Source organism: Urtica dioica, chromosome 7 (genome assembly GCF_054948205.1).
Source record: "Urtica dioica subsp. dioica isolate 48M chromosome 7, U.dioica_male_clone48M_v1_H2, whole genome shotgun sequence".
In the NCBI taxonomy this organism is placed as follows: Eukaryota; Viridiplantae; Streptophyta; class Magnoliopsida; order Rosales; family Urticaceae; genus Urtica; species Urtica dioica.
In genome coordinates this window covers 42,059,134-42,074,871 of record NC_142762.1, presented here as the reverse complement: position 1 = coordinate 42,074,871, position 15,738 = coordinate 42,059,134, and the positions used below count along the sequence as shown (strand labels likewise).

The following is a 15,738-nucleotide window of genomic DNA, read 5'->3' as shown; positions in this document are numbered from 1 at the left end:
TTTCACCGACGATTGCCCGCACGCGAATGATGGCCATGCAGAGAATGCGAACTACGTGGGGAATTACAACCGGCCCACATTCCAAAACTCCAACAACTACAACACCGGAGCGAGGAACAACCACCCCAACTTTGCATGGAGGGCGCAACAACAACAAGGCTTCCTACAAAACCGACCACCGGGGATGCCGCACCAACATCAACAACAGGTGGGAGGCCAGAACCGTCCACAACAAGTTCAGCCCGCACCAAAGCCAAACATAGAGGAACTCTTGGCCTCCTTCATCACCGAGTCTCGAACGAGAATGACGAATCAAGAGGCACAAATCCGGAACCTTGAGACGACGGTGGGGCAGCTAGCTCGGGACTTCCATGCACGACCTCAGGGCGCTCTACCAAGCAACACCGAGGTCAACCCGAGAGATCAGTGCAACTCCATCACACTGAGAAGCGGTCTCGAGCTCAAAAGCGCCGACAAGGGGAAAGAGAAAGAGAAAGAAGAGGACAAGCCATCTTCCTCTACGGTCGCAGCTCCAACGACCACGCCTCCCCATCCCGAGGCCACAATCAAGACGGTGCCGATGCCATTCCCGCAGAGACTGAAGAATGCGAAGCTCGACAAGCAATATAGCAAGTTCATGGAGCTCTTCAAGCAACTTCGCATCAACATCGCCTTCGCCGATGTCATTGAGCAGATGCCCGCATACGCGAAATTCCTAAAGGACATCGTCACGCACAAGCGCAAGATCGAAGATTGTAGCACCATTACACTCTCGGAGGAGTGTAGTGCTATAATTCAACGAAAGCTCCCACCGAAGCTCAAAGATCCGGGAAGCTTCACCGTTCCATGTGCAATTGGCGAGTTCTCCTTCGACAAGGCACTCTGCGACTTGGGGGCAAGCATCAATCTCATGCCCTACTCCATTTTTCGACGGCTAGGAATCGGCGAAGTGAAGCCCACGCGGGTGACACTTCAAATGGCGGACAGGTCGATCAAGCATCCCCGAGGCATCATCGAGGACATACTCGTGAAGGTCGACAAGTTCATCTTCCCCGCCGACTTCGTGGTACTTGACATGGAGGAAGACCGCGACATTCCCATCATCCTGGGAAGACCGTTCCTAGCCACCGGAGGAGCCCTAATCGACGTGCGGAAAGGCGAGCTGAAACTGAGGGTGAATGACGAAGAGGTCACTTTCAACGTCTTCAAAGCCATGAAGTACCCAAAAGCAAGTGATGACATATTCCGGGTAGACGTGTGCGAGGCAGCTATCCACGACCACTCCTTTCGCTCGGAGGAGCCCCTCGAGGTATGTCTCTTAAACAACTCTGATTTCACTAATGCGTTTGTCACATGCGCAGCCCTAGAATATGCAAATCACATGAATGGCTTCGAGGCAAATACTAGAAGATATTTTGAGGAGCTCGGAGAAAGCAAGAGACGAGCCAAACCATCGGTGGAGGAGCCACCGGAGATCGAGCTCAAGGAATTGCCCGGTCATCTCCGTTACGCATTCCTTGGTGAAAAGAAGACACTGCCGGTCATCATCTCCGCACAACTCAATGCCGAGGAAGAAGAAAAGTTGTTGCGAGTGTTGCGAAGTCATATGCCCGCAATAGGATGGACTCTTTCCGACATCAAGGGAATAAATCCATCCTACTGCGAGCATCGCATCCTCATGGAAGACAACTCTCGGCCGTCCGTGGAGCACCAAAGGCGACTAAATCCAGCCATGAAGGAGGTGGTGCGCAAAGAAATATTGAAGTGGCTTGACGCGGGGGTGATCTACCCAATCTCCGACAGCGCATGGGTGAGCCCGGTTCAATGTGTCCCGAAGAAAGGGGGCATCACGGTGATCAAGAACGACAACAACGAGCTTATCTCAACGCGCACCGTCACAGGGTACCGGATTTGCATGGACTATCGCAAGCTCAACAATGCGACCCGAAAGGATCACTTTCCCCTCCCATTCATCGACCAAATGCTCGACAGGCTCGCAGGCCACGAGTATTATTGCTTCCTTGACGGATACTCGGGGTACAACCAAATAGCCATCGCCCCCGAAGACCAAGAGAAGACCACGTTTACATGTCCGTACGGCACCTTCGCATTCCGGCGAATGCCCTTCGGCTTGTGCAACGCCCCTGCCACTTTTCAACGATGCATGATGGCAATCTTCTCAGACATGATCGAGAAAACCATTGAGGTATTTATGGATGACTTTTCTGTCTTTGGTTCCACTTACGATGTTTGTCTCGAGAATTTGTCTAAGGCATTAGGGCGCTGCGTGGAGACGAATCTGGTGCTTAATTGGGAGAAGTGCCATTTCATGGTCAAAGAAGGGATTGTTCTGGGACATCGAGTGTCACCGCAAGGGCTGGAGGTGGATCGGGCAAAGATAGCAACGATCGAGAAATTGCCACCTCCGGTCTCGGTCAAGGGCGTGAGAAGCTTCCTCGGGCACGCAGGCTTCTATCGGCGATTCATTAAGGACTTCTCAAAGATCACGAAGCCTCTCTGCGGCCTGCTCGAAAAGGACACAAAGTTCGTCTTCACCGACGAATGCATGAAAGCGTTCACCATCCTCAAAGATAAGCTAAGCACGGCTCCCGTAATCACCGCTCCCGATTGGGCTCTACCATTCGAGATCATGACGGACGCGAGTGATTACGCCGTGGGGGCGGTCCTTGGACAACGTCGAGACAAGTCATTCCACACGATATATTATGCGAGCCGCACTCTCAACGACGCCCAAGTCAACTACACCACCACCGAAAAGGAGCTTCTGGCCGTGGTTTTCGCCTTTGACAAATTCCGGCCCTATGTCATCGGCAACAAAACCATCGTCTACACCGACCACGCTGCCATCCGGTATTTGATGAACAAGAAGGACGCGAAACCTCGACTTATCCGGTGGGTGCTCCTCCTCCAAGAGTTTGACGTGGAAATCAGAGACAAGAAGGGATCGGAGAACCTCGTCGCCGACCATCTCTCGCGCTTAGAAGATCTCTCTCATGTCCCCGACCATCGCATGCACATCAATGACGATTTCAGGGACGAGAAAGTGCTAGCCTCGGAGGGAATCTCACCGCCATGGTATGCCGACTTTGTCAACTACTTGGTGTGCAACAAAATCCCCCCGGATTTCAATCATCACCACCGAAAGAGGTTCCTCTCCGACGTGCACCACTATTATTGGGAAGAGCCTATCTTGTATCGCCATTGTGCAGATTCGGTGATTCGTCGATGTGTGCCTGACGATGAAATACTCCCTGTGCTCTATCATTGCCACACTTTGGAGTGCGGAGGACACTACGGGCCCGATCGCACGGCAGCGAAGGTACTCCAATGTGGTTTCTTTTGGCCTAATCTAATCCGCGATAGCCGGAAATTTGTCGAATCATGCGACAGGTGCCAAAGAACGGGAAATATCTCAAGGCGAGATGAGATGCCATTGAAGAATGTCATGGAGATAGAGCCTTTTGACGTATGGGGGATCGATTTCATTGGACCCTTCCCATCCTCGTACGGCAACAAATACATTCTTCTTGCGGTCGACTACGTGACACGGTGGGTCGAAGCAAAGGCATGCCCGACAAACGAGGGCAAAGTGGTGCTCAACTTCCTCAAGCACAACATCTTCACACGCCATGGCACTCCCCGAGCAATTATAAGTGATGGAGGATCGCATTTCTGCAATCGCCAATTCACTGCGCTCCTCGCAAAGTATAGCGTCACGCACCGGAAAACTCTCGCGTACCACCCGCAAGCCAATGGACAGGCCGAGGTCTCAAACCGTGAAATCAAGAAAATTCTGGAAAAGACGGTGGGAAGCTCTCTCAAAGATTGGGCCCAAAAGCTCGATGATGCATTATGGGCGTACCGGACGGCTTTCAAATCGCCGCTTGGAATGTCCCCGTATCGGCTTGTCTACGGCAAAGCTTGTCATCTCCCGGTGGAACTCGAGCACAAAGCACTATGGGCGATGAAGATTCTGAATTTTGACCACAAGGCTGCGGGAAAGCAAAGGCTCTTTCAACTCAACGAGCTCGATGAACTTCGACGAGACGCGTACCAGAATGCAATGATTTATAAAGAAAAGACAAAGGCGTGGCACGACAAGCACATCAAGCCCAAGGAGATACAACCGGGACAACAAGTTCTACTCTACAATTCCCGGTCGAGACTCTTCCCCGGAAAACTCAAATCGCGATGGTCCGGGCCATTTAAAGTCACACAAGCCTTCCCGTCGGGAACGTTCGAGATTGAGAGCGCTAGCGGAGAAAGATTCAAGGTGAACGGTCAGCGAGTCAAACCGTACTTCGGAGCGGTTTTCGAGAGCGAGAAAGTGGTGGCCTACCTCGACCTCGTCTAGCAAGTACAAGTGGTAACCCGTCAAGCTAATGACGTTAACTAAAGCGCTTCGCGGGAGGCAACCCGTGCTTTCTTTCGTTGCATTATATTTTTTTTTTATTTTAGTTGGTATATCTTGATTTCTGTTCATCACGTTTGTTTTCTTTAAAAAAAAAAAAAAAAAAAAAAAAAAAAAAAAAGTGTTAAACTTGGCATCTCCGAGCAACAGGCGCGGAACGCGTGCTGCTCGGATCTGTTACATCGCGCCGCGACCCTTGGACCGCGCGGCGCGAGGTAGCGAGGGTTTTTGAAAAATCCCCCCCGAGCAGCATGCGCGTTCCGCGAAGTTCCAAAATTCGCTACCTCGCGGCGCGACCCTAGTACCTCGCGCCGCGAGGTCACGTGGTGTTTAAAAAGAACTGGGCGATTTTAAACATAATTTTTTCATTTCCAAACCTCTTTCTCAAACTCTCTCCGATTTTCTCACAACCCCCACTCAAGATTTCGATATTTTAACAACAAAACTCTTGAAATCACACGTTTCCTTCGTTGTTCATCACTTGGGTCGGATTGTCCTCTTCACGTTCTACCCTTCCTTGTGTGTTCTTCATTCTCTTTTCAAGCCAACAAGGTAACACTCTCTAAACTCGCATTTGATGATTGGTTGGTGTGAGATTCGTGTTTTAGCAATGAGTTAGAGTAAGTTTATTGTTTGGGTCGAGCCATTTTATGCCAAATTTGTCAATATTAGTGTCCGTTTGGCTCGCCCACCACGTGTTCAATGAAATGTCTAAACCAAATTGTGATGAAATTTGTGATCAATCGGGGCTTGAATCCATGCGTAATAATGAGATAAAGAGGGTTAAGGTTTAAGTTTGGGGGAAGTGAGTCATTACAAATGCGCCCCTCGCTCGAATATGATTGACTAATTTTGGGGTTTATTTGTCTTGTAGATGCATCGAGCCGCCTCATCGTCTCGACCCAAGCGAGCCTGACACTCACTCCCGGCATTGCCACGCCCCCCCACACTCATTGACGGTGCCGGCGAAATATGGGACAAGATTTGTCAAGTGAATTAGCTACCCGAGAAGGCGCTCCGACCCGACCACCGGTGCGGAAACATGGAGCACCAAATTGCGAGCCGTCATTGGAAGAAACTAGCCGATATTGAGATGAGAGCGGCACCAAAGCTTGTTCGGGAATTCTACTCGAACCTATCCGTCACCGTCGACAACTTCGTTCGTGTGAGGAACATGGTTGTCAACATCTCGTCGGTCGCGATCAATGCCTACCTCGAGATTCCGGAGCCGGACCATGACGAATACGCGCCACTCCTCTTGCACCCACAATGGGAAGAGTGGATTCGATTGCTAGCACATCCCGGAGCTCAATACCAAACGAAGCGGGTGCGTGGTCAAGTCGTACCCAATTTTCTCGCCATCTCCGACCTCAACCGGTATGCCAAGGCGTGGCAACATTTCATTTGCTCGACGCTCCTCCCGTGCAAGAGAGAGCATGTTGTGGACCTCCCTCGCCTCGCCCTCCTCGCGTGCATTGTAACCGGTAAAATGATTAACATCGGAAAGGTGATCAAGGAGCGACTCGTTTTCTGCGCGAACCGCGACACCGAAGTGACGCTCGGGCACGGTGGCATCATAACTGGCATGTGCCTAGAAGCCGGGCTGAGAATCGTTCACAATGAAGCCCGGCTTGGTCTTGGGGACCCAATTGATGCCGAGAGAATAATGAAACTCCGGCAATGGAAGCATGGGCACGCACATCCGGATGGGGCGGGGTTCATCAACATCCCGGAGCAACACCGAGGCGACCCAAATGCCCCCATTCTCGGACCACCTGATGAACCGGAGCACGCCCCGACCCACCATGAGCGAGACAACAACTATGATGAGGTGATGATCATGATGAACCGGCTCGAATCCCGTCTGAGCGACACCCACACCGCACTAGGAGGTTTCCTCAACGACTTCGGCGAGCGACAACGGGAGCGGGACGGGTTTCACCAGAATGTCTACAACATGTGGACTGCGCATCAACAGACCATCTACCCGGACGCCCCGAGCTACCCGGCATATCCTCCGCACCTAATGACGCCGTACCCCGCTTTCCCTTCGTGGGATTCGGGCAGCTACAACCCTCCGCAACACGACGATGAGGGCGGCCACGACGAGGACGAGTAGGGGAGCTCGGCCACCCCCGCGAGGTAAGTCCCCTTTCCATCGTTTGTATTGTGTGATTACATTGAGGTCAATGTAAGTTTTAAGTTTGGGGGGGATAATTGTTTGTCTTGCGGGGGATTCTTTTTTGTATATTAGTAGCTATTTTTCTAGGTTGTTTTTGTCTTGTTTTAGGATAATTGGTAGAAATTAGTGTTTTGTGTGCTTTAACTGACTCAATAAATGTTTGCCGATGATATGGATAGTCTTAAGCCGTAGACATGTGAAAAAAAATCCGTGAATTACCGAGTGAAAAAGAATCTTGTTGAGTTTTGTGTTATCGCTTAAAGCCCGAATAATGTTTGTCTCGATTCTTAGACGACCTTGAGTAGTAGTTTAACTCGGTTTTGAAAAGTGACCACCGAACACACTAAGAACCTTTTCGGATCCCTAGTCGAAGCGAAATTGAGCGCACATTGATCTAGTAAGAATGATATAGGCGTTAGGAATAACCCGTCGAGCCAAAAAGCCAACCCGAGAATGTTTATCAATTAGAACCCACTCACAAAAAGCCGAACGATTTACCTTTCTAGATACTTAGTCAGAAAAAGCCGAGCCATTGATTTGAAAAATCCCACAAAGAACCTCATTGACTTTAGCGACTCTTGAGTGACATGGTTGAGTGAATTTTTCTTATTTTATGACATGTTTCCGACTAGTCTCTAAATATTACATTGTCTACTAGAATACCACGCCGGTGTTTAGTTATTTGGTTATCTAAAAAAAAAAAAAAAGTATTTATTTATGTCGTATAGTTTTATTTCGGCGTGGTGTTCTATGTTGTTGTTTTAAGAGACTTGTCGTTTGTGTTGTTAAGTCAAAGTTTGGGGGAAACATGGGAAATAAAAGACTAAGGATAACGTTCTTATTAGGCAAAAGTTGATGCCAAGGACAGGGAGGTGAGTGAACGAGCTTTGTATGAGGGTTGTGATTTTGGTGAGAGGTTTGAGTCGCTAAGGTCGATGTTTTAGCTACTAAAAATTCCATTCCATACCTTTGACCCTAGCCTAAAACATTACAAGCTTTAAAGACCTATTGACGAGCTAGAAATGACATGTGCACATTAGTGGAGATCAAGGGTGAAGAGAAGGCTTATGGTGTGTCGAATCGAATAAATCATCATCATTCATAGAATCGATTTTGTGGTCGCAAATTAGGATTGGGAAAGGCTACGAATCTTGGGAATCAAGAGCTAATCGAGACAAAGAACATTGCAAACGGCTTGAGCTAACACGAACTTGTATGGATTCTTTTACATTTGGTAGTTGACTTAGAGTTTAAAACCATGGATTCCCGTGTCAATGTAAGTCTGAAGGTTTGAAATTGAGGCAAATATGAGTCAGTTAGTTCACGTAAAGCATTGAGATTTACCAATTTAGTGTAGGTAACTTCTTTGGTGTGTTTTTGTTTTGTGTCTATTATTTTGTCGCTTGAGGACAAGCAACGGTTTAAGTTTGGGGGTATTTGATAGGTGCGTGTCGTACGTAGAAAACTCCTATTATCCCAACTAAATCCGAGCTTGTTCTTGGGTAGTTTTGAGGTTTTTCGTGTGTTTTGAAGGTTTTTAGGTCAAAAATGGGAATTCTATGATATCTGGGGCAAAGCCGCACGAATCGAGGCATTCGGGATCGAAAACGAGGCTAGAACGAAGAAGGAATCACCAAGGCGTCAGACCTCGCGCCGCGACCCACCTAGCGCGCGCCGCGAGGTTTGAAAACGCATCTCGAGTCGTCTCCGAGCGTCTAGCGCGGTCCGCGAAGGTGTGGGATTGTTCACCTCGCGCCGCGACCTCCAGACCGCGCGCCGCGAGGTTGAAGAACGTCAGAGTAGAAAATCCCCGAGCGTCAAGCGCGGAACGCGACCTCCTGAGAAATGCGACCTCGCGCCGCGACCCCAGTACCGCGCGCCGCGAGGTGCGCGAATCCAAAAAAAAGGAAACGCGTTTTCTGGAGCGATCTGGGCCGTCGGATCAAGTTTTGTTACCCAGTCTACTCCGAAAATTAGAGGAAACACCCTAATTTCGACCTAAGCCTATAAATACACTTCTCAAACTTTTGTTTAGGACTTTTGGCACTTTTTCATTGTTTTTCTTAGTGTTGGGAGAGATAGCAGAGAAGAGGAGAACCGTTCTTCATCAATTTGGCGCCAATCACAGTTTTATTCTTTTCTTTTCTCTTGAACTCCCTTATTTTAATTTTCAATTTAGTATTTCAAGTATGATTTCTTGTTCTTCCTTTTCTTTTATTTTATTTTTGTTTTCTCGCTACGCCATGAACTAATTCCATTAAGGACTATGGCGTAGCGGGTTTAGGATTCGGTTTTGGGATATTATTTAATAGATTGAAATTCAATTCTCATTCTCTACTACTTTGTTTAATTCAAATCCATTTTTAATGCTTGTTCAAGCTTAGCTACCTTGTTCATGATTTTATACTTCGACTTGATGCTTGAGAAAGATTAGGTTGTTAGCGATTTGGTTTGAATTACTATGTTGCATGCCTAGGCTAGAGATAGTTAGGATGTCATAGAATCGTGTGAATGCTCTTGTTATGAATGCATGTTTTTGTTAGGGATTGAGATCGAGAGAAGATTTTCCTAATTTTGACATAGGTGGTTAGATGCTCGAGAGAGATTTAGCAATATCATTCTGTGAGTATGATTAGCAAATAGTAGTGAGTGATTATTGTTTGTGCGTGACAGTCATGTATCCAAACCGTTGAATAAACCCGTGAAGCCTTGGTCCTTAGCCTCTCCTTCTGCTTACAACTTCTGCTTAAGTATTTTGTTATTTAGTTGCTTTAAAACTTGTCATTAATTTGTGACATCTTTCCATCTTTACTTTACGTTCAATTCGTGCTAGTGAGTTGTTTGTTAATTAAGCTTGTTCCTCGTGGGATCGACACTCGTACTTAAATTCACTATATTACTTGGGCGACACGTGCACTTGCGCGCGTAAAAATCGCAACAAGTTTTTGGCGCCGTTGCCGAGATTTCTTAACTTGCGGATCCTGCCCGACAGGTTCTTTCCCTGATCGGTGTGAGGGTTTTTCATCTGGGATCACTACCGCGCTTCGCAGTGTAACTTTCTTTGCCTGCAGCCTTCTCTTCAGCTCCCTGTTATTCGCCTCTAAGACCGAAAGACGCTCTTGCATCTGTCTGAATTGTTCTTCGAGACTAGGTTCTGGGAGAAGTTCAGCTATTTCCTCCAGGGTGAGAGGCAAGGTGCGATTGTGATGTTCTATCTCCGTCTCCTGGTTGGGGACAGTGATCGGGGTGGATGAGCTAGCCATATTCTTCAGCTGTGCCCCCTCCTTCTAGCGCCAACTGTTGACCTGTAAAATTAGTACAACAATATCTCACGAAAATACACAGACTCCGAGTATAAGAACTCCGAGTACAAAGATGATTTAGGTAAGACTTTCTCTTTATACAGATGAATCTAATATAAGAGAGCAATGTTTTCTAGAGGTTCTAAGTATCAATCAATCAGTGATCTCCTTCCTAAAGTCCTCTGCGAGCTCCTATTTATACTTGTCTGGTGTAGCTTCGTGGTTGTGGGTTTTGACTGTTATTATGGGGAACGTGGGGTGATCAATCCCACGTTCTAGACGGTTTTTTCGGTAACTGTCGATTCCCTCTCGCTGAGGTGGACGGTTACACGATTTCTGAACCGTCAAGGTGCGCGTTTAAGCATTTGAAACATGTTTTCTTTTGATTTGACTAGTCTTTGACCCACGATCTTCTCTTCTCTCCGAAGTTCTGATCGGTAGGTTTCGTTCTTAACTTATGAGTTCGGTGCTGAGTTTTACATTCTGCTCGGGGCTCCGACTACCCTACTCGGTGTCTGACTATTTTATCCCGTAACACATAGTAAATATAGAGAAAAATTAGGCTTACAGATAAGTCTTCCAAAATACTCTCAACTAAATATCCTTACAATATAATTTTTTTTCTAAAGAGCTACGCCCCATACGATCCCCAAGAGAGAGGTTTATGCTAGCTAAAATATTTTTATTTAAATTGATTTTGTATATTTTTAAAAATATGAAGTTCGATTTATATAATATCATTGTTACTAATTGTAGCTCGCCAAATAACTACGAACATTCAATAAAAGACCATTTAAAATTGGCATTTAACAGGTGGGCCAGGTCTTATGCGTCAGACCAATTTTTGTGCTTCTAATCTTTGATTCAATTGGGCCAAGTTCCGCTCGGGTCGCGTGAGACGATCACTATAATTCTTCGAACTGATTGTCCTCATTGTGCAAGCCTATAATAATCAATTTGATATGTAGATGGACGAAATCCTACACCGACACTAACACTAAAAAAAAAAAAAAAAAAATCTATTTATGACTGTCAATATCATATTTATATGGACTACGTGATTAAATTGTCACAAGTTTATGACTGTCAATATCATATTTTTTTACGACTGCCAATGTCATATCTATATAGACTACATGTCCAAGTTTAAGTATTTATATAGACTACGTGATTAAATTGTGGACAGGAAAATAATAGTCTTTTATCAGAAGCAGAAAGAAAAATAGATATTATCACTCGAAAGCACATCCGAAGATGAGAAGGTACAAACACCACTATAAGGCAACGTTTTCCCATAGGAGTTTAGCAAGCATAATAAGCAAGACTGAAATAAAAATACATGATATGATCGATCACTACTAATGAAAGTAAGATCCGAATAATAAAAGTAGTTAGCAAGCATTGGGAGTAAATCCGATCTTAGCCCCGGCAAGATCGTACGACACATCGAACCCAACCTGCTGCACATTCCCCACAACAGCAAAATGGTCCCCGATGTCAGCAAACGCCAGGCATATCGTCGATTCATCCGCCTGAAACAATATGTTCTCCGGCATCAGATCCACGGCGGCTCCGCCGCCGTACACGATGCTCATCTTGGGGATCGAAATTTCCCCGGTGGTCCCCACGTCGAAGCACGTGTCGTTAGACACGGTCACGGGAGTGTACTGCGTCATGTACTTCTTGAACTCGGCACTCACCGCCCGGTACGCCTCCGTCGGCAGCTGCGTGATGGTCGTCCCGGAGTCGATGATCGTCGGCACCGACCTCAGCCCCGCCGTGGGGACGGCCTTGTCGCCCACGGTGATGGCGTCGATGGTCAGGGCGTAGAAGTTGGGGTATTTTTTGAGGGTCAGCATTGGGGTCTGGATCTTGGCGGCTGAGCTGGCGGGGCCGAGGGTGAGGTGGCCGGCGGAGGAACGGACGGTGGGGAGGCAGTAGGAGAATTTCCGGCCGTATTTGGCGGCGGCTTGTTGAACGATGGAACTGGCGTCGCGGCCGAGGCCGAGGAGTCCGGCGGCGCCGCGGAAGAGGCCGTAATTGTTCTGGCCGCACCCGAAGAGGAAGTTTTGGATGACTTCAGAGGAGGTTAGGCTCAGAGTTTCTGTCGCCAAGTAACCCTCCGTCACTGACCCGTCGCCGTATATTATGCTGTATATGCACGTGTCCGACCTCGAACACCCTTCACGTTCGTAACACACACGCAATTATTTTTACTTTCTACCTTGGCTTACTCCATATTTATATATCACAGTTTGCTCATTTAAAATAGGGAAAAATGATTAAGGTCTATTTGTACTTATTTAATAACAAATTCGTCATTTTTTCTCTCTGTATGTTTTTTTTACATTTTTTTACATGAAAACTTCAAAAAACAATATATATCTCATATGAACTCGAAATTTAGTGATTTCAAATCCTACGGATTCGTGACGCCGAGATCTTCAAAAATAGATCCATTGTGTTTGATGAAAAATCATGTTTAATACCATAGATGTAGAAAAATCACGTTACTACATTAAATATAGAAATATCTGAAATTTTTTAAAATTATCAAAAAAATAAATGAAAATGTAAATATGATGCATTAAACACAATTAAATCATAATTTATTTTTGTGGTAAATTTCAAGTAAATAATATTGCAGTGATACGAACATTATCTGGATTTTTGTTAACATTCTATTTATGCCTTTAGAGTTTATTTACAATTATCATCGGTTATTTATAAGTTATTAATCATAAATAAATAAATAAAACCTTAAAACTGTAAGTATAAAAGCATTAAATTCTAGCAGCGGTTGTATTATATATATGAGTTACCAGATCGATGCAATTTGCAAGCGTGAGAGGAACAAGTCTGGTTGGCATAGGAAGTGGAGGCCGAGGGGTCGAAGATGGGCTCCTTCTGGCGGTAGCACTGACGGGCGCAGGGCTGGCACTGCGTCCACGTCAGATGGCTGCCCGTGTCGAACAACAGCGATTTCTCTTTCTTCGGCGTCCCCAGCCCCACCGTCACGTAGTAGTTTGCCGACCCTAATTCGCTTCCGGACTTGGCCGGCAACGTCGTCCTTGCTTCCTCCTCAAACTTGCTCTGATCGCCCGAGAATCGGGACCGGATTAGTTCAACTCGGCTTATGTCTTGCCGGAGGATCTCGCTCGCGATCTCCGCCGCGCTGCTTTGCTGGTCGAGGTGAGAGCACGGGCCGTACTTGTGCACCACTTTCATCGACGACTTCGACTTTGGCACTGAAATCAATGATCGTATAATAATAATAACAGTAATAGAGTGTATTGTAAGAACTAAGAACCAACCCTTTTAGTATTTTTAGCAAGCATGTTCCTTGTTGTGATTTAATAAAATGATGCTTTAATTTATAGATCGCAATAAAATATCCGTGTTTACTACTTTTGCACCGATTCTAGGCGTTGTATTTAGGATTCATGTTAATTAGTTTTAATCCTTATCGGCGATATAACATTATATTTTATTTCAATAAATAAGTTATTGCATATCTAACAATGAAAATGAATGACCTATTTCTAACCAGTTCTATCTAAATTATATATCTTGAGCATAATGTATTGTAAGCGAATAATTTCAGATTGTTCACAACTTAAATATAAACAAAATTAATTCGACAATCGAATCGATAATTTTTGCTCAAATGGTCTCAGTTACGTGTATATAAATTAAGATTCAAGGTAAAGAAACTTAAAAATGGGTCGTGCAATTGATATATACAAATGATGATTTTGATATAGTGTTCGTAAGACAGAGTAGAAATGTAGACTTTTATTAAAATATATATAAGCAGGCCGATACATATATTTATACACTAAAAAAACAGAGAAAGAGAGAGATATAACCTTTGGAGGAAGGGTTGCAAGATGAGGAGGGCGTTAAGGAGGAGAGCTGAAGAGTGTAAGTGTGATCAGTAACGCGGCGACTCTGCGCCAAAGCAAGGCATAATAAGAGAAGTAGAAATAGGCCCAGGAATGAGTTAGCCATTTGGAAAGAGAGGGTTTAGTACTTGACTTCTCTTCTGTAAATGTATTTTAGCTTGATGACCAATTATGTTTCCCAAACGCATCTATAAGGTGATAAGGTGATAAGGTGATGATTATATAATTTCTGGACAGCATCAATCCTTCATGAGAATAATGCAAACATATAGGCGTGTTTGGTACGTAATTGGGAAAGTGTTTTCCACTTTAATTTCTAGAGTTTTTCTTACGTGGAAATCATCCTGGGCAATGGAAGGTAATGGAAATTCCATTTCCAATATGCCACCTTCCATTGCTTATTGGAAATTGTATTTCCATTAGGCATTTTGATGCCTTCCATTGTTTATTGGAAATGGAATTTCCGTTGAACTTAATGGAAATCCATATTTCCATTAACTTCCAATAAGGAATTAAAAAAAATAAAAAAAATAAAAACAATACCAACTATTATGTGAGTAAGAGATACGTGCCTCATGAAAGCAACAGTCTTATTTCTCTTTCCCCTCTGTTTCGGCATTAAATCCTTCCGACACCATCCAACACATCCTGCCATCCTGCCATTTCCGTATGCCATTCGGAAGTCAGCTGCCACGTTCCGTGCCACGCGGGAAACGGCAGTTCCGATAGACTGTCTTCACGTGCGGATTTCCGTCCTTCCGTGGGCTTCCGTACCGACAAGCCAGCATGACGTGGAAATATAAATATCATGAATTGAGGACTTGCAAATTTCTAACCCATTGAAAACTCAACTTATACTAATTGTTAACGTGGCATCATGGAAACCACAACAAAAAAAACAAAAAAAAATTATGTAAGCCCATTCTTTTTTACCAAAGATTTTGACTGACATCCATGCCTCCTCAAAGAGTCCACATACACGTATATCACATATTCCTATCCGCTCAAGTAACATTACTCCTTTTTTTAGCCATGCCTAACACAAAAATAAACTGTCCGAATATACACAAATATGTTTACATTATTTATTTTCAATTGGGACCCATCAACAAACCCAAAAATACCAAACACAATGACAAACCTCTATAAATACCTCATGCCTTCATGATACAAGGGAAGTCTCTCTCTCTCTCTCTCGCAAAAACTATGGCAAAAAATATACTCAAGAAAATTCTATCACTTGTATTCATTTGAGACTAGAATCAAGATTATCTCCACTCATACAAACGTCATTAAGACTAATGTTGAGCGTCGGAGCACGCGTCGAGGGAAAACCCTCCTCGTCCTTCTAGTTCACGCTTTTTTTTCTTATTTTCTTAGGAAACAAGGACGAAGAACGTATTCCCGACGAGGAACCAGGCGAAGCATTATTTCCCTCTATTTCTTAAATTATATTTCTAAGGATTCACAAAGTATGTTACTTTCTCATTCCGAATAGATGGATCGTGTTTAAATTTGAGAGACCGGAATGGAACAAACTAGAATTTCATTCCGGTGTACTTCACGGTAACATTTTGATGTTGTTTAGGAATTTATTTTAATATTACAAAACTAAATTTTAGTTTTATTTATGACAGTAATAAAATTAAACGGAAATGTTCTATTTTAATTTAGCCAAAATTCTGATAGGAGATTACAAAGTTCCAAATCTCATCAAGAAAATATTTCAAAAAGAAACGTAATACAATTAAACTTTGGACCAAAAAAAATCCCGATGGATTGGAATGTAGTCTTTCGTATATGTGCATGTTGCTGTGTAATTGTTTTTATATTATTTTCATTATTATTTGGTATGCATTAATGTGAAAAATAAAATATATGATAAACACGTGGAAAGAGTATTTAACAGCTCATTTT

At 44.6% G+C, this 15,738-nt stretch overlaps 1 protein-coding gene across 1 annotated transcript; it reads right to left on the bottom strand.

The window, feature by feature from the left end:
• Positions 1-11,122: 11,122 nt before the first annotated feature.
• Positions 11,123-14,042, bottom strand: LOC149391725 (aspartyl protease family protein At5g10770-like). Its single transcript, XM_089618746.1, has 3 exons — positions 13,786-14,042; positions 12,739-13,164; positions 11,123-12,098 (listed from the first exon to the last, which is right to left on the bottom strand). Exons 1-3 carry the CDS (start codon positions 13,925-13,927, stop codon positions 11,308-11,310), a joined length of 1,359 nt encoding a protein of 452 aa, XP_089474872.1. The 5' UTR covers positions 13,928-14,042; the 3' UTR covers positions 11,123-11,307.
• Positions 14,043-15,738: the final 1,696 nt, after the last annotated feature.

Coding starts and splice junctions, on each gene's coding strand:
- LOC149391725 (XM_089618746.1), bottom strand. CDS start 13,927: ATGGCTAACTCATTCCTGGGCCTATTTCTACTTCTCTTATTATGCCTT. Junction 13,165..13,785: donor TTGCAACCCTTCCTCCAAAG/GTTATATCTCTC, acceptor CATTGATTTCAG/TGCCAAAGTCGAAGTCGTCG. Junction 12,099..12,738: donor TTGCAAATTGCATCGATCTG/GTAACTCATATA, acceptor ACGAACGTGAAG/GGTGTTCGAGGTCGGACACG.